At 47.0% G+C, this 19,186-nt stretch overlaps 2 protein-coding genes across 3 annotated transcripts in view; one reads left to right on the forward strand and one right to left on the reverse strand.

The window, feature by feature from the left end:
* Positions 1 to 1,328: 1,328 nt before the first annotated feature.
* Positions 1,329 to 13,123, reverse strand: LOC149348999 (uncharacterized). Of its 2 annotated transcripts, none has more exons than XM_089541098.1 (2): positions 12,904 to 13,123; positions 1,329 to 7,876 (listed from the first exon to the last, which is right to left on the reverse strand). In XM_089541098.1, the coding sequence occupies exon 2, from the start codon at positions 7,790 to 7,792 to the stop codon at positions 5,804 to 5,806; it is 1,989 nt and encodes a 662-aa protein (XP_089397224.1). In that variant the 5' UTR covers positions 7,793 to 7,876; positions 12,904 to 13,123; the 3' UTR covers positions 1,329 to 5,803. The 2 variants fall into 2 exon arrangements, with proteins under 2 accessions (XP_089397224.1, XP_089397223.1); XM_089541097.1 differs by lacking the exon at positions 12,904 to 13,123 and adding an exon at positions 11,210 to 11,449.
* The window catches only part of LOC149349000 (TOM1-like protein 2), a 30,346-nt gene continuing 23,042 nt past the window's right edge, over positions 11,883 to 19,186 (forward strand). The window contains exons 1-2 of the mRNA XM_089541099.1: positions 11,883 to 12,082; positions 16,320 to 16,404. Coding sequence (XP_089397225.1) covers positions 12,019 to 12,082; positions 16,320 to 16,404 — 149 coding nt within the window. The 5' untranslated portion in view covers positions 11,883 to 12,018. The remainder of the gene's footprint in view (positions 12,083 to 16,319; positions 16,405 to 19,186) is intronic.

A 19,186-nucleotide genomic window follows, 5' to 3' on the forward strand; every position in this document is an offset into this window, starting at 1 on the left:
GCTTCCGGTAGCCGTGAAAATCGTCTGCTCGAGTATCCTTCCACTTTTTATACCGAGAATACCTACTTACTCTGCGTTTGTCCTGTTCAGCGTTTCCAGGAGTCTGGCGATGACATCACAATACTCGAAAATATATCATAGTAATAATCAAAAATGTCAATGAAATGTGGGGAAATAGATGAGTAATTAAACGAGAAACATGAAGGATTTACGTGCAGAAAATGACAGGTTTAGGAGAGGAATGAATCGCAGACGTGTGCTGTAAAAGAAGCTGGAATAAATGAGGATATTAATAAGATAGCTGTTTTGTTTTCCTAGTTCTCGATCCTCCCGTTCCCAGGCCACCTGAATGGCACTGAATATTCTGTCTTCATGATTATTCGGTGTCAAGGTGGTTACTGCGTCACAAGGGTGCTAAGCGTTGTTTTTATAAATGCGCTGCATTTAATAAGGAGCAGCTTTTGGCGAGTGGCTGTTTGGGGCCACTTTACCGAGAGCTACCTATACTCGGATACCACTCAAAAACAAAACGGCAAATTCCCCTCAAACGAGTCCCTCCGGCCAATGGTAAAGACCGGTTTTCATGACGTCACAGTTAATCCCTTCTCGTGATGACCTGACAAGGGATTACCCACTTATTTAGATTACCTAGTGTTGCATGTGGGTTAACCGCGGATTAACTAGAATAGCTAGCGTGACAGGGAATTTCCAACGGATTAACCGCGATGCCATGAAAATCGGTTGACGCAAGAAAACCAGAGTAATGTTCAACAGTCTAGCAAGGGAACATCAGTTGGCAATGGGTATAGCGAGGCGCTGGAAGTAGTAAGAGAATATGTCTACTTAGGGCAGGTAGTTACAGCTAATCCGGATCATGAGAGGGGAATAACTAGAAGAATAAGAATGGGGTGGAACGCATATGGCAGGTTCTCTCCGGTCATGAATGGCAGTTTACCAATATCCCTCAAGAGAAAAGTATAAAACAGCTGTATCTTGCCGGTACTCACCTATGGGGCAGAAACGTGGAGGCTAACAAACGCGGGTTAATGACATCATAGTCGAAATCAAGAGGAAGGAATGGGCTTGGGCAGGGCATGTAATGCGAAGGCAGGATAACCGCTGGTCCTTATTACGGGCAGTGGGAGTAGTCAGGTTGATGACGATGGCGCAAGAGAATTAACCGAAGATGAATTTGTCCCTTTTGTTGTTGAGTTGCATTCGGCTATAGTTTTAATTAGTTCAGTCGATAGCAGGCTACCTTATCCAGTAGCTCCTCGGTTGCGTAGCCATTTTCTCCCTGTCATGTTGAGCAACAGACACAACACAGGTGGAAAATACAAATTTTATTGCATCTGGCGCCCCAAGCTGGCAACCAGTGACTGGAGTAAACACTGTGTATACAAAGCATACACCTGCCCTGTATAGTATATATGGCACTTCAAACTCAACACGAAGGCAGACGCGGTGGGAGAGATTATGGGGAAAAGATGATTGAAATGGAATTGAAAGTTTGTTCAAATTCTAGTTATCAATATTTGGTTGAACGATGAACGATGAAATAACCATGTAGTATAAATCATATAAATCCTCCTACTTGGTCGCAGTAGACATCAGCGCGACGGAGTCCAGCGGTCATTTTAACCAGGTCACCTCGAATATGTTTAGCTTTAATTCGTGCACCACCGTGTTTTTTGGGTTATGTTTTCAGATAACGCCACTGCCGATAGTAATTGAAGGCAGCTTAATATTAATGACAATGAGCACTTCCTGCAAACAGTGATCTGAGAAAGAATTTGACATCGGTTTAAATGAACGCGACGCTTTTTAATTTGCTGCAACTAAAAAAAATTAAAAAACGGGTGGTCCGATCTTGACCTGTCAATATCATCAATATGACAAAAACATTTCAAGCATGGTTTGTTTCACTAAAGCGCTTTTATCGATGTGAAGCGGACTAGGAACCTTAGAGGAATGGTCAAAGCCCGGTATTTTCAAATAAAACACTATTGTTACGTGGAGAACTTTCTGCAGTTTTGGAGCTTGCAGTTACCTCTCATTGTGAGCAATATCTCTTTGACTACATCGTACACGACTAACTCTTAACCGAAAACACGGGCGCCTGCGCCGCACTGAAAGACTCGTCATTTTCATATCCCTACAACACTACTAATCAGCAAGAGACGCGAACTGCAAGGCACACTGGTCAGACAACTTTGCAACTCTCAGCGAAGTTCTCTATACCCTTGAAACATGGAGGTACAGCTCAGAATAGTTAGAGTCTTAGCTGCTCAAATGTCTGTGTATCCTTGTGGCACTAATACCGTTCCGCTAAATAATTGTTTCCGCATAGTCATTTTCCCAAGGTACTTCTTCACTTGTGAGATGACATGTTGCGCCGAATACACCTAGCTGGATTCTGGCTTTGTCCGATGCTCAAACAAAAGATACGTCACATGAACCGCTTTATACTCTCCTTCACATGGCGATAATCGCCATCGTCATGGCACGGCCATCCAGTGCTCAACGCTGAGTGATACACTCTCTGCTTTCTGGTGAATAACATCCACACGCAGCGTTATGGAGGAAGGAGAGGTGCCTCTCGGTACACTTTAAACATGAATTCGCATATATGGGAGTAAAAAGGGAGTACGTTATCTATCGCACTCGCTTTTAAAAAGAGAGTGCACTCTTGAGGGCAGCTTACTCCTTTTTACTCCTTTATGTTTAGAGTGTAAGGAGTTAAAAAGGAGTAAACTGCCCTCTAGAGTGTGCTAGAAGGCAGCCTACTCCCTTTTCACTCCTTTCTGTTTACAGTGTATACAATTAAAAGAAATCAGCCCTACTCTGACGATAGTCATTACTGCTCGCCCTGAATGCGTCAGTTTCGGTTAAACATGTTCTGTGCGCATCAAGGTAATGCCTGTCGACAGTATAACGACTAGCGGTTTGTGAAGCGTGAGAAAAATAATGCGAAACGGGGAACGAACTCAACTCATCCCCGTGCTGCAAAGTCTTCTTTCTCGTAGCCAAAACTACGAGACTACTCTGCGCTCGCGAAAGGAATGGGCTCCGTCCTCTGAGTGTCAACAATGAGCTATAGGCCCTTCGTTCCATGTATACTTTGTACCTGTCTGCGTTGGCGACGTTTCAGCCAATGGCAGCGGCAGTCTGCCGAAAGAAACGGCCTGAAACAACAAAGCAGGCGAAGCAGCCTTAAAGTTGAGCACCTCTGCTTCGAAAACAGCGGATAACCGGACGTTTGAGTCCCTCAAAGCGCTGACTCTCCCGGTGAACTAAGCGCACCTAAAAAGGCTGGGAAACGGAATGTGGTAAGGGAGGGTGTTAGAACAGGCACCGTGCCACATCGGAACGCATGACGGTAAAACAACTAGCGCTTTGAAAACCGCGCCGGTGGGCACCGAAACCAGTCATATATATGCGTCCTTCTGTTGGTTAAAGCGCTCAATAAAAAATAGTTTCTCGTGATGTATCACTATAAGCATCTATACTTAAGATACACACACACACACACTGAGGGTTTACACCCTGTGTAAGTTGCTCTACGATCTAGTGCTGTTATTCCTCCTACGACTCGGTGTTATGGTTTTGATATATGCACAGACTAGGAACTTGGTTACTCGCGTAAGTTGTAAAGGCACCTACGGTATACGTCACAGAAGAGATTATATTCATGCACTCACACTTCAGCGTGCACAAGAGTTCAGCATACACTTCAGCAGTTAGCGTACAGTTCCGAAGTCCCGTCCCGATGCAAGTCACTCCCTACTGCACACTGAACGGTCTAATGTCACACCACCACCCCTTAACGCTTATTCTTGCATAGAGATACACCTCAGTCCCGGCATCTTTATGCAAGAATAAGTGTTAACGGCAAAAAAAAAAAAAACGATGGCGCTTCTCTGAATTGGCAAGCATAGTGTGTACCCTGGAACCAACGTTTCTGGACCAAGGATGTTTAAACAAGAAAAAACTGTATTTTCTCTACAGGTATAGATCAGGGAATGTAGAATTTTTGACAGTACTAACTTCAACAAGGTAGAAGAAAGCCTCAGTCTGTTCTTGGCTTCTACAAAAGGACTCGCCTTCGTCTAGGCCCAGGAGAAGGCAGATCCTTGAGCCGAAACGTCAGTGAGCAGAGTCAGGCTTCCCTCCGGGTGACTGTTCAAGTTTTAAGCTGCCTTTTCTCAAGGCACCCTGAAACTTGCTGGGGCACCATGGCTTTCACATGTAACCAGGCTTAGTTCGTCCTACTGAACACATAAAACTAAAGATGCAGACAGGACTCGTCCTGTCCGCATCTTTTCTGTGTCCTGTCCCCTGCGTAGTTTTATGTCTTCAGAATGTCTTACCAACTGGCCTCTCATCACAAATTTCTTAGTTCGTCCGTTTCTTTTTCGGGACTCAAACCCATGGGGACACGCAAATTTATCGCACTCCCGCGTTCCACAAGGTTTGTCCCCGCGGGTGCGACCCTGACAGTAATAATACGGTCTGACACTTTTTTCGCAAACTGAGGCCACATTCGCAGTCAAACCAAAAGCAATGCCGGAGAGTTACGCTATTGTTTCAAGAGGAAAACTACGTATAAAATAAAAAGCAAGCGCTTCAGCTGCTCTGACTTGGGTCCAACGCCGCCACAAGAACATGTTTGCAAAGACAGCGTGCCGCCTAAGCGGCAGAGTGCAAATCCCTTTGACCTTAGAAGCCTCTTGTGCCAACATGCTTGGTTTAGGTAAAGTGTGCAACCCGAACGAAAAGCGACCCCTTTACAGTCACTACAGTTTCACATCATATTGTAACGGGACAACTACACTGTCAAGAACAGGTTTGACAGACAGTAAAAAACAGACTGAGCAACAAATACATTGCAAGAAGGCTAACCGCACCCTACGGGAGAGAAACAATTTAACCATCAGCAAAGGTAGAGGATAGGAAACCACAGGCAGGTCACTCTAGAAGCCTCGCAGGCAGCAAGCCTTTTAGACCACTACATTTACAATCACAGAGGTTTCACGTGCACATTGCAATCAGGAGAATTCAATGTGATGCTGTTGGAATGTGCACAACCCATAGAAGATGGAAGTACCAGGAGGAAGCTTCATGTGATAGTTTTGATGGGTATAGCTAAAGAATTAAGGAGCACATCACAGACCCACACGCGACTACTCTACTTCAGCGATGAACCAGCACAGAGATGGCATGACCTACTCATTGTAGAGAAACATGTAACGGAGATGATTCCTCCTCCTGGTAGTATTTCCATCTTCCGTGGACTACCCTACGTTGATACAAAGGGTGCAGGGGCAGCAAAGATATAGACTGCGCATGCTCATCACACAAAGGTGATGGGAGCGAGCTGGTGCTCACCACAGGCTCACAACACACAAGGGAGTGTTCGCTCAGCGCACAGTACCTCAAAAATCTTGACGTCACCACAGGACTCAGAAAAACCACAGGGTCTTCCTTCTTCGACTTATATGGCAGCACAAACTCGACGCCAGAGCTCTTTGATCACGCTGAATGCGAAACTTCTCATGACGCCCACATTTCAAAATGGAGTATGCAAACTGGTAAAAAATTTGGAGGTTTGCAAGTTTTCATTCTCTAGAGTGTTGCCAGCAGCAACCCAAGGACCTCAAAGGCGTCGATTCAGCCTAATAGTCTCCAGAAGCTTGCAGAATAAAATCTCCGGATATTCGACCGTTGTTTCGTAACTGTTGTGAACAAACAACTCTGGCTCAACACGTCGCTCACATCAGTTCGCACACAGACAAATGAAGGATTACGTAGCACCACTCTTCTTTTCCAAAACCTCGCAACTGTCGATGTCGGTGGTCGACTTCTGCTTCTTGTAAGAGCCGACCGAGAGGAGCTCGAAGTCTTCGACGAAGTACATGGAGTCGAGTGCCTTGGCCCATTCACACTCCCGGTGCTTCACCATGGAGTCGCTCGCCTTGCGTATGCTTCCGTCGTTCAGGTGCCGTCGGAACATGTCGCCCCATTCGCGCTCGTACTTCTTCACTTCCTCGGGGACGAAATCGACGCTCTTCCACATCCGGTCTTCCGGTGGGGGAGCCAGGCAGCAGACGACGCGCACGGCGTAGAAGGCGTTCGCGCGAGTCATCAGGGTCGAGTGCTGCCTCTGATCAATGACGCGACACCACGGCCATGTGTGCTGAGCAGACGGCTTCCCGGCCCTGCCGGTCTTCTTGCCAGTCAGGGACGCCTGCTGCTTGAGGAACTCTTCGACGCGCTCGCAAGACTCGCGCGTCACGTCCGAATTGAGGAACCTCAGGATGGCCGCTGGATTCAGCTTAGTCTTCTCCTGCAGCGCTCGCAGAAGGGACAGGGTTCCAAGACCGGTTCCGATGGTGTGGTTCAGGTAGCCTTCCTTAAGAAACCTCATGTCCAGCTCTGGAAACTTGCCTTCCCCGGCTTCCCGGAAGTAGAGGTACTGGCAGACTGCCAGGACGCTTATCTTCGTCTGCAACTGGGAGCCCCTGGTGAGCTGCTCGTGGAGGACTTCCAGGAAGCGGCGGTTGGGAACCGGAACCACGCCGCGGAAGGAAGCGGAAGGCACGACAACTGACAGGACGCTTCCTGCCCGGTCCCGGAAGTAGGATTCGACCTGCGTCCTCGTCTTGAAGGACACGAGGGCAAGGAGCAGGGAGCAGAAGCCGATGATCATGCCAGCTTCGTCGAGGGCCTCACGACTCTCTTTGCTCGTTTCCAGAAGCTTTGACAGGTAGATGAGAAACTTGAGCGCGCTCGGAGCAGTGAAAGATGGCTGACGGCCGACGGTGCGTTCTTTGGGAGCGCTTCCCGTTTCAAGCAAGCTCCTCCGGAACTTGATACCTCCTACGCCCGTCCTGCGGGGTTCAATCATGCTGGCGGGGCGCCATTTGAAGAAACTGAACTTGTTGTGAGCATTCTTATTCGGCGTGCTGTTCTTTGTGTCTCGACGAAGTTCTACGGACGCGTCGTCTCCGGGAACACCGGCAGCAGGTCTATTCTCTTTCTCCTCACTCGCTGAAGTCGAAACCTTGGAAACTTTCGTGGGACTCACCTCTGCAGTCGCCAACGGCTTCTGCGCGTCATCCTTCTTAACGGTTGCCACCTCAGCCACTGTCGTCTTGGACACTTTGTCGGCGTTCTGGACGTCGCCGCTAGCATATTTCTTGTCGTCCGTCTTATCTTTCGAAGAACCCTCTTTGGAAGCTACTTTTTCTGAGTCACCTTTTACCACAACTGCATCTTTCTTGTCCTCACTTGCGTTTCCAGCTGGTTTCGGTACCGTGTCATCCGTTTTTTTCGCTTCACTGTCCTTCAGCGCTGCGTCCTGCTGCTTTTCGGCAACGTTGCTGTTGTTCTCACTTTTCGGAACGTCTTTGATGTCCGCCCCACTGGGAGGAACAGGCTTTGCAGTGGTATCCCGGGTGTTCGTAGGCTTACCCTTGGAAGGGGCTGCGTTAGTGCCACCTTTGACGATGTCCGTGAAGAGAGGAACCGCGGGATTCGAGGGCGACGGCGTCGACACGATGCAGTTGAAGACCAGCGTGTCAAGGGACGCTCCGACGCACGCCTCGCCGCCGAAGTACTTCACCCAGGACTCGTACAGGTAGCGCCTGGTGACGTCGTCCGGGAACTCGAACTGGAGCTCCCTGGCCTGTCGCTTGAGCAGGTCGTCGGTCCAGGTCCGAAGACCTTGTGGCAGGCGACGCAACACGTCGGCCTGCTGGGACCGCAGTTCCTTGTAGGCGGCAGAAGCCATGGCGCCCAACGTTCTTCCGCTGAGGTGGTCTGAGTGCGGCGCTGACAAAGCTCACCTTGAGCCTCGGACACGTGGCGATAACACCTGCGTCACAAACCAAATCACATTGGGTCACTTCGTGGATTCAAGTTAATGTAATAGCACTGGTTTGATGATGATGATAGTGAATTTTTATGGCGCAAGGGCATCTGGGGTCAAAGAGCGCCATGGCACAAGGTACCTTCGTTTGTTCAAGGTGGGGGTCAGAGGCTCATTACAGAAGCATTTCGCCCTGATTAAGCCGAACACTAAGCCAGGGGAAGCTTGTACCAACTGTGTCACCGGTGGGTACACTGAGGCACTGGGGATCGAACCCCGTACCTCCCGCATGCAAGGCGGATGCTCAACCACTTCGCCATCGCTGCGGTAATAGCCCTGAAATCCTTGCTCCCTCCAATAAATGTGCACGGGATATAGCTCACACCATGTGATCCCTGTTATCTCGGCAACTAGCACCGCCATGCAAACCATTCATGTGGTCTTGAAGTTGGCGTGCAGTGAAACGGCTTGATAACCGACTTGAGGAGAACTGACAGTAAAGGGTAGACCACGTTGGCGGCCTTTAGTGGTGTCAGTAAACGCAATTTGTCATTTGTAACCATCCCCCTCTCAATACCCCACCCTCCCTTCCGCAGCGCCCATTCGCTGTGAAATGGCAAGACCACGCCTCAGTCCGGAGTCGTTAGTGCCAGATCAACGAGAAATCACCTATTGTTGCAGGCTTAATTAACGCCGTCGAACAAAAACCTAAGTTACATGACGGGTGCGGCGGAACGGTTGACTCGGCGTGTGAGTCCAAGCTCGCTATCGCATCTTTATAGTACATAGCGAGCTCTCGTATCGTTCGCCCCCCCCACCCCGTCCTGCTGACCTGACTTTCTTTTTTTGTTTCTGCGGGAGAACTTTGTTGTTGAGCACGTCACGATAACCAAATATGCGCCGAGGCGCCGGAGAACCGCTCAAATCTGCGAATGGCTCCTTCAGTGCCCTCGACTGATGGCCGATTACCTTCCACAATGCTGCACGATATTCTCGCGAGAGACTGTATGCTCCATACCGAATTCCGCCGCTTCCGTTTCATGGAGGGAAACAGATATGTATGTTTTACGTAGACACCGTAGTGAGCTCGGCTCGCCTCCCATTTCCATTGGCCGCGTGTGCGCTACGCTGTCCAAATTGTCATTGGCAGCTGTAAGAAATGCAGTTTCGCCGTGGGAGAAGGAAAACTCAGTAAAGGCCCTCTTTATCCGAGCTGCACGCCAGAAAGCGTGGCGGAAGTCACGCGCTTTCGCAAGGCCTACTGGGTGTCTTTGGCCGCCGGCGCAGTAATGGAGGAATGAAATAACACAGGAGAGGTGGTTACGCCGCATTTTTTGAAGCCGGCTACCCCATGCTCACCCCCCCCCCCCCCCCCCCCCTACTTGGCCCCCATCTCAGCACGCTTGCGCATGCGCGGCAGGCATTGCAGCAGACGACGCCGCTGCGCAGCTCCATTAGTTACACTATGATATATGTTGCAATATAAAGCAACATTTTTATACTTATGCACGAATAAATTTTTTTTATGCACACCACACTTAAAAGCCTGCTTTCCCGCGGTAAGGAAATAGTTAAACCCCACATACCCCACCATTGTCCAGATTACATACATGTGTCTGCTCCTCGTCTCACGAACAATAGAAATACGGCTTTGTGAAGATGTCAACTATCTGCGAGCGCAGGCAAACAAAAAGGTTACTGATTGCCTCGCGCCTTCAGTGCAAGCAAGATGACCCTCGCTGACTGGTCACCGCCCAGACGCTGGCCACTCAGAAACCATTTTTCAAGTAGAGAGTGTTGACATCAGCATGACGTGCACGTTTCTGAGACGGCTGGCCAAGGCAATAGCCGCATGATATGCGTGGTATGTCCGGTATATTTGCGAAGATCGAGTGAAAACACCGCCATCATAAGCGCATAACATCTGTAGTTCAATCTTCCCATAGTGAAAAACGGAGCGTTGGACGTAAGAAGCAAAAACACGCATAAAAGTTGATCAGCCTTATTTCACGTTACGCGTGATTGCTCCGGTCGGAAGAACGGTACACACAGCTGTCGCCTGTCTGCCGGCATGTCCTCAGCGCTTGTCAATCAAATGAAAAACGAAATGCGACTGAAAAAAAAAAAAAAAGCTACGGCCCCTCAGAGACTGAGCGGAATTAAAATTCTTTTCTTCCGCAAGCTTCAGCGCGCTCAAACGTACGGTCATGAACAAAAGTTTGCGGGACGCGGATTCGCTGAAAAAAAATAAAAATAATAAAGGTTATTTCTGCTGGGCCAGGCAAAAACAGGCCAACCAAAAGAGTAGATCCGTGGACACGCACGCTCCATCCGCTAGAACGAGCTAGCGAGGAAATATTTCCCCGCGAATTCGCATCCCTCAGACTTTTGTCCACGATACGTACCGTCAGCCAGATAAAACAATATTGACCGCTATAGTCCGGCAACGCTGCTGCGATGGCGGACCACACAGTAAGATAACACAATTCTTTTCCCGCGCGTCTCACCAGTCCGTTGATAGCAAAGAGAGCGTCTTGAGCTACCATTGTCTAGATGCCGCCACTCTTTCATTATAGTCAGGCGTCCGTGACGCATCGCAAGCTCGATAGAACAACTGCCACGGCGCAGCGTCAATCGCTAGCCGCAGTTTCCAGCTGCTGAAGGGCTGCCAGTGCCGTGGCAAACGCCCATCTACGAGCAGACGACAAAAAGATGGGCGTGCGCTGACCTACTTAACTTCTTAGTGAGCCTTTCGACTGTTTGAGGTGGCTTATAACAACCACCAATACTTTAGGCAACAAACGCTTGTAGCGCCATCTATTACATAAACAAACAACTAATTTTGAAAATTACTTTCAATTTTGCCGCAGAAGCGTTTTAATATTCAATCAATAGAGTCCGCGGCAGACTCTTTTAGTTGGGCATGTCATTTGAAAAGCCGCATTTTCTCGGTAAGAAACTCCTCTCCGCTAGCCCAAGCACAAGCAGCACAGGTTGCGGCGGAAAGGGGGGCCGCCCACGTGGTGACATCATCAGAAAAGAAGGACAACATTGGCCCGTTGGACGCGAGCAGACGATTTGCCGTACAAGGCAAAACGGTTGGGCGCGAGCTAAAATTACGGCATACCGCAGAACCTGCCAGACGCGACAGCTCGCAGAAGTCGAGAGTTGCCGCGTACAAGAAACAGAAAATAAACGCGCCTGGCTCGGCGTAGGTAAACACATGCTGAATACAAAGTTAGGCTGTCAGTAGTGTAAAGGTGCAAGTTTCACTCGCAATGTTAATCTTACGGCGTGTTTTACATGAAGATACCGAGATCATTCGCTGTTTTCGCTCACGTTATTTGCTTCGTGCTTGTTGTCCATGGCGCAGGATTGCCAGAGAGTCTTTTCTCGCTTCTTGGTCACTGGCGACGGTAAAGTACAAGCTGGAGAACACTGTGGCACTGTTTTTGCACTCGGACACTTTCGCAAAAGCAAAAAAGTTGGCGCCGTTGGCGGAGTATCGAAAGCTGCGCACTGTCGAACAAGTGGGAGCGGCGGCGGCTGCGTTCCTGATAAACGCACAAAACGAAAATATTTTAACGAAGATGGCGCTGCACGCTTCTGGTCAAAGGGATTGTTTGCAGCCATTTTTAGAAAGACTGGATGACTCTTCTGCCCTACATCAGCGCAGATCCATCGTCATTGTTTGCGGTAGAAGAGATAGCCTTGGCAGATATATGGCAGATATGCTCTGGTGTCGGTTGTCGCGCTTAAAAACACATGAAGGTCAGATGACTTCATTCGGTAGGCTCATATTTTGTTCTCCGATATCAAAGCTTAATTGCTTACTGCCAAAAACTGTCTCAGCAATTCTATGCAAATTGTATTGGGAGTAATTTAAACGCGTCATGCAAAGATATATCGATCGCGCAATTTTTACAAAACCTTCGTGCTCGATGCGCACGCTTTGCTTTCGTTTTCGTGTAAACGACGGCAGGCGGCGCCTCCGTCTGAATACGAAACTGATCGAATGCGATGAACGAGACAACTGTTTCGCTGCACCGCTAATGGACGCCGTTCGTTTAATGCGATAAGCACCTGTGTTGTGTTCTTGCGACGACCATCCCGGAACGCGAGAGACACAAGCCACGGAGTTCGCGAAAATGTCGGCGCTTTTGGCCCAGCTGGGGGGGAACCCCTTCAATACGCCCGTGGGCCAAAAGATCGGTAAGCCTCGTTCGCCTTCTTTTTTTTATGCTTCTCCGCCGAACGTAAATCAGCTGGGCTCGCGAAGGTGTTCCGTACGGCTCTCATTTCCTCGCAAACAAGTGCCTACAGGGAAGTACAGCGGAGCCCGGGTTGCGCGTGAGCGTGTTCTCGCTGGCGAATATCGGAGTTATCACCGTGCTGTTCGTGCCTGCAGTGTTGTTTAACGTACCGTGGGCCCAGCCGCCCATCGAGTTGCGTTGGAGAGAGCTCCTCCGCTCATTTGGCGTCGCTTGTGTTTCGTTTTTTTGTGCGTCTCGACAGGAAACGATGAGTCCCTTCGCTGCATTCGGAATGAGTCGGTCGCTCACCCGTCCGAGACTGCGGATACGGTGTCGCGCGACCCACTGACTTCTACTGCTTCCAAACCTTCTCGTTCCGCGGGATGTCGTCGCGACGCGCGTTATCGGCGACTTGTTGACGGTCATCGTCTCTTGTCACAGCGCGAGCATTCTTTTTAAGCTTCGAGCGCCCGGCAACACGGGCCGATTGTTTTCGCTTACGGGAAGTGCTGCGGCCGACTCAGCCTAAACAACAGCGCTGGCCGGCGTAGGTGTTGCACTACTACGTGAGAGCCGGGCTGACGATAACGGTACCTCGCGAGTTGAAAGCCAGAACGAAGGCTGTTTCGTTCCTGTGCGCGCGCTTTTGTTTCACCTGTACGCAGGAGAGGGCCGTCTGACGCGTCTATATTTAGAGTATTATGTGCCTCCGTTCTTTTGCCAGAAGAAGGCGGTGTACTACGCGCATCACTATGACACTTTGACAAGGAGGTCTCTTACCGGTTCGAGAGCTACGCGCGACGCCGGCATAAATTGGACGTCCGCGCAGTGACTTCCTTGAAAGCCGTCAGCTTGGCTGTGGAGGTTTCGCGGTGCGTTGCCCCGCGCTGGCGTGAGCGGCGTCGCATATGTGACTCATCTCACAGCAGTTTGGCCAAAGAGTAGGCGTGCTTGCAGCGGCGGGCTTTGGCAATCGTCACTTGGGCGCTTAATAGCCTGCTGGGGTGTGGCCCCGCTAGTTTGGCGTAATCAGAGAGGAGCGCCAATGAGGCGGGGTAGCCATCAGGATGGGTGGACCTCTGCCAGGAACCGTGACTGCGCGAAAACTTAGCGCGGGTATCGTCTCTGATCGTGTTTTACGCGATGCAAATCTTGTAAACATGAGAGTTTGGTGCTATTAAATATCAAGAGTGGCCATGATTTTGTGTCAGTTTCTTTCATGCCCGTTCAAGAAAAACATTGAATCAGTTCGCTTGTTGACGTTTAGGCACTGGAGAGAATGGGCGCTATGTCAAAGCGCATGTGTTTGTCAAGCAAGAGAGACATCTGTGTACGTTGTGACGCGCACTGTTATCAAGGTAATTGTTTACATGGAAAGGTTTGATGTTTTGTATGTGCATTGGCGCCGTGCGTTTTATATGCTATACTCTTGACATGAATACACCTATATGGGAGTAAAAAGGGAGTAAGCTCTCCTCTGGAGCACTCCTTTCTTTAAAGCATGTGTGCTAGATGACAACTTTAATCCCTTTTTACTCCTTTCTGTTAAGAGTGTACTACCATGCAATGTTCAAAATTTGATTGCAGGCATAAAATGAAAGCTGCAGATTTCGTGACTGCGCAGCTTTTTTTCCTAGCATAACTGGTTTTGCACGAATTGACAGTCGTCAGGCTGATGAATGACAGGCCACATTAATCCAGCATTGGTGGCACACTGAATTGAATTTATGTGCTTGCTATCGATGTAATCCTTCATGGCAAAATTGCTTGTTGCAGATGGTGGTGCGGAAATTGGGAATTTTCACCGGCGACTGCAATGCTTCCTTTATATGGACGATGCCCCGCATATTAAATGAAGCTCCCTTAGCCCAGGTTTCTGATGAATTCGGTTCAGCTGAATTTTATCAACACAGCTTGTTCATGTCCAAATACCAGAAGTTGCCTGTTGTGTACAAAGAGCAAAAAGCTCTACATTTAAAAGTGTTCTAAACCGTACAAACATTGGGAGCACATTTCTGCCACTCACTTGTCACATGCAGAATTAGAATAAGTTTATTGTAATAAAAGAAAGGAAATATAAAGTGGACAAATTTATACAGAAGGAGGTCCCATAGTAGTCAGTGACTGTACTGAAACCTCTTATATCATTAAGTAAAACAGCAGAAATTAATGAAATAACAGCAGCTACTATAAAAACTCAGTGAACACTTGTGCAGTTCTCGCTATCGGCGGTGGTACAATTAATAAAGAAAAGGTCAGTGCAAGCAAATATATGCTTATACAAGTAGTACATAGCTGAAGAAGTTATACAATACAAAACAAGAAACAACACGAGAGGAAAACATGATTGATACATTTGTGCTTGCAGCATAGAATGCACGGTTCATAAATGTGCTATTTACTGTCTATGATGACATTTTCCTTTTCGGCGTCTCAGGTCTATTCTATTCCTTTCCTTGTGCATCATTCTCTGTGTCTCTGTGTGCAGGCTGGAAAATATGTGGGCCATGCCACTGCACGAGCGTACACTTTTTAAACGAATTGTACCTTCTGCTCACTTTAAACACCTGTCTCTCTCTGTGAAATGGAGGTGGAAAGAAAGCGCGCCTCCTATTTCACAACACTGGTAACAAGTCAGTGTGAGGCAGCATCCGGTATCTTTCAAACCCCAGTTGCAGATAACACAAGTGGCCATGAGTCACCTCTCATTGTTGATGGCCGCAGCAGATATTGCAGAACTCCTAAACTCCAATGTCACATCTTTTTATCTGGCTGTTGTTAAGGTTTTCAGCATAAAAGGGACAAACTGTGGACTTAGTTGTGTAAAAACCAGAACTTATTTTTTGTTTTTCAGAAGAAAAACATCCACATACTCTGGTTTTCCGAAGCCTCCTAGCTCGCAGTGTGTCTTTGGCGCAAAAAATCCTTTGAAACCAAAGCTGAACCTAAATTTTATGTTGTTGCCATTCTTTTACACTTTTACACAAGATTAAAGGATGCATTTTGTTTTAATTGAGTTTTGAAAATGACAACATGGGAGAAGCATCTCATGAAATGAATGTCTGTGTGACATGTCATTATATATTTAGGGCCCTTTGTTTTCAGGTTTTATTATTGCCGGAATTTCAGGGGGCAAAAATCTGGAAATATTTTTCAAGCTCAAATTCGGATGAAAATCTGTTTCTTCAGGAAAAGTTTGTTTTTCAGGCTTTGTTGGGTCATTTTTTGCAGCACAAGACATTTTACTAAAACAGTTAGTCTTTATGCTAGACACATAATGCCCTAATTATTGCTCATTATTTCATAAACAGCGTGAAAATCAGGTTCCACTAAAAATTATTTACTGATTAAGATTTTTTTCCTAACCTGTTACTAATATTTTCTCGCATACGTTACCATTCTCCAACTGAGCACTCTCGCGTCTGAGTAAGACTGGCCTGCATTTATTTGCACTGTGCCAAAACATTGAATATCGCAGTGAGAATTTTAAACATGAAAGGTCCTTCAGTCAGGGTGTCGTTAGCATGGACAGTGTGTCATGCACTGACTCTGATAAGACATCTTATCTGCAGCCATGTTTTTGCCTCTCGCTTCTGAATCACCCTGTTAAAATTATCTTCATATTCATCCACCTCATTGAAACCAGCGTTAAAGAGGTTTAAGATCCCCAGTTGACTGAAGATACCTCTCTGGGATAAGCACTAGATATGCACAAATTTTCTATAGCTGTCTTCAGCTTTCTGAACTGGAATGTTTATTTAAAGGTTTATTAAAATGAAATACAAATAAATCAAAAGTGCATAAAAACTGTCCAGAAGGCACATTTTTGGGGAGAAATTACATTTAACCTCATTTTTAAGAAATATGTTCGCGGTGCAAGAATCAGTTAAACTTGGGTTTTATCCAAAAATGCAGTGCCCTGTATATATATTATCTGGTAAAAGCCTACAGTAATGAATGCTTCATTCTTCTTGTTTAGACCTGTGTGGTTTTGCCGCCCAATTTACTAAATTTGCGCCAATTAGCCGAACTAGTCTTGTTATGGCCATGAGTGTAAAGGTTCTGCTCTCAAACATGGATACTAGTATGCGAGCACCAAGTTCACTTATCTGGCTCATCATCATCGTCATGAGGCTGATGGTGATTGTGGTGGTGGTAATGATAAGGATGTTGATCATGTTCACATATCATTGCAGAGCAAGCTACAGATGCCTCACTCGCCTCTGAGAACTGGGCACTGAACATGGAGATTTGCGACATTGTCAACGACACCGACGAAGGGTAATGCTGCTCAGCCATCAGCTGGCTTCCATTTGACATTGACTGGGTTGCTACGACATAGTCTGAAATTTGTACCCTTGGGTTTTCCTCAGTTTCGCTCCAAACGTTTTTCGTGCTAATGTTTCTTTTATTATACCCCTGTCAAGCGCATTAAGTAAAGTGCACTTACGAACGGTGTCACTTGCTTGCTAAAAGTGCACTCCAGCTAAATGGCATAACATAAGTACACTCGTCGAAGTGTGTTCACAGAACACACTTTGAGGGTCGAGTACGTATCCTCGACCGCTGCGATTTTTTGTGCATAAAATGTAATATACAGTCGATCCCGGATATATAGAACCCGGATATATCGAATTATTGCCTATATCGAACCGATGTAGAATCCCCTTGGGAATCTCATGCAAAAGTATAGCAAATTTGTTTACGTTTATCGAACTCCTGTGCACCCTATATTTGATATATCGAACTCCGTGCCATGCTGAGCCCCCGCAAGTGCACTTCTCCCAGTATGCGCCACCCTGGAAGTGGGCTTCTTCCACTAGCGCGCGCTCCTGCAAATGGGCTTCTCCTAATAAGAGTCACGCGGCGCTGGCCTTGGACAGCTGCGCTCTTAGTCACGTGATGGGAACTTTGTGGGGGGTGTGAAAGGAAATGGGAATGGCCATAAGGAGCTGGGAAGAGGGAAACCGTGCTGGCCGCAGGCCCGCAGACGCCTAATTTCTGATGCTCACATCGTGGCTGCCATCATCGATACCGAGGAAGCGGACCCGAGCAGTGACGAAGATTGTGGCGAAGAGGCCCAGCCGCCATGCACTGCGGCTGAACTTGCATCCGCATTCAGCATCATTCGTCGCTGTTGTGGCGCAACGGAGGGCACTGGACTTTCTCATTTGGATACTATCAACAAGCTTGAGGACAGCTTAATGAACTGCATGGTGCAGAGGAAGAGGCAAGCAAAGCTCACTGACTTTTTTCTTGCGAAATAAAGCGCGCTGATCGTGGAGTTGTGCTTTCGTTTTTGTGGACTTAAGAGGAGTAAATCGGTAAGTTCCCACTTGCTACGATCCCGGGAAATTGTCCGAGATTTGCGCAATTTTAAAATAAGCGTCTAATAGGTATATTTTATATTTCGAATTATTGATATATCGAACTTTTTCGCGATCCCCTTCGAGTTCGATATATCCAGGATCGACTGTATAACAAAATGTGCGTACAAGTTCATTTTATCTGTGACGTATGTTTTTTATTTGTGCAGTCGTTCTATGATAGCAGCCAGCAAAACAACGTATCACTAAGCTGCTCTGTAGTCAGCCATGTGGTTAGTTGTCCGGATTCTGGATGTTGTCTTGACTTGCTATACTATTATCATAAAGCAAATTTAATGCTGTCATGGCCGTTATCTTCATTTTTATATGCTCTACTGCTTTAAACAAGCTATTCTGAAGGTTACACTTGCAGGTTGCCATCTAAAAATTTTTTTTTTTTTTTGCCAGCTGCCATTTTCGTATCTATGAGTGAACTCCGCTTTCGCATTTAGCAGTGCGCAACTTTATTTTTCACGGTTGACAAGGGCATTAGTTCAGTACCGCAACTGTGGGGAACTCTTGCTAAGGCATAGTGAATCTTCCTTTTTCTGGTAAAGTATCACTAATCCCAAAATTAGTCATTGAGATAGACTTAGTTTTATATCATTACTAGTCAATAAATTATATAAAAAACGAAATTAAAAACAAAAAATCTAAGAAAAAACAAATGCATAAAATAAAGGGATTAATATATAAAACAACACAGTTTTCAATGTTGTGTTTTAAATTCAACACGAAAGTTGTTGCAGCACTTTTTACACAGTGGTCTAGTCAACAAACTTCGCTACGTGCAAGACAGGGCTTTCAAAAAAGAGAAGTCACGTTTCTGATGTATTCGTATTAAAGTTGCACTGAAGAGGAATCTGAACTCCTCTTTTTGCCGCGGGAACTCAATCTATACGTTCCTAGCATTCTCAGAAACTGCGACTTATTGCCCTGTGTGGCCGATTTCCCTAATTAAATCGAATTAACGCCCGGCTCCCGCCTTTTTTTTTTTTTAATTCTGCCTCGTACGGTGGGCGGAGTCGACCAACGCGGGGGTGCCTTTCAGCCAGCTCTGTGGAGGCTTTGTTTTTGCTTCATTTTGTTTTTTAGGTTTCCGTGAATAAATAGTTTCATTTGCAGATAATATAACTGCAAAATAAGCCCGCAGAAATAAAAATACGCGCATACTATTTGCTTCTACGGACTACTACATATTACTCCGCTGATGGCAGAGCGGCAAGCCGCCACGGGACTGGGTGAAAGGCACTCCCCGCGTTGGTCGACTCCGCCCACCGTAAGAGGCAGAATTTAAAAAAAAGGCGGGAGCCGGGCGTTAATTCGATTTAATTAGGGAAATCGGCCACACAGGGCAGTAAATCGAAGTTTCTAATAATGCTCGGAACGTGCAGATTGAGTTCCTGCGGCAAAAAGACGAGTTCAGATTCCTCTTCAGTGCACCTTTAATGCTTTTTCCACATGAGAAGGACTTGGGGAAAGAGAAGAGAATGTAATATTTTTTATCTTAGTTCGTGGTTGGTCCTCTCTTCACTTTGAAGTTACCGAAATAGGGCGGTGAAAATTCCAATACTATTATAATATCATGTCAATATTATGAAAGATGACATGTGCTTCACTTTGTGTATACAAATTGAAGGCAGATCTTACTGTACCTGTTGTCCGGAGGTTACATACAGTGGGGTGCAAATCTGCGC

The sequence above is a fragment of the Amblyomma mixtum genome, chromosome 4, assembly GCF_055824585.1.
Source record: "Amblyomma mixtum isolate Tamu chromosome 4, ASM5582458v1, whole genome shotgun sequence".
In the NCBI taxonomy this organism is placed as follows: Eukaryota; Metazoa; Arthropoda; class Arachnida; order Ixodida; family Ixodidae; genus Amblyomma; species Amblyomma mixtum.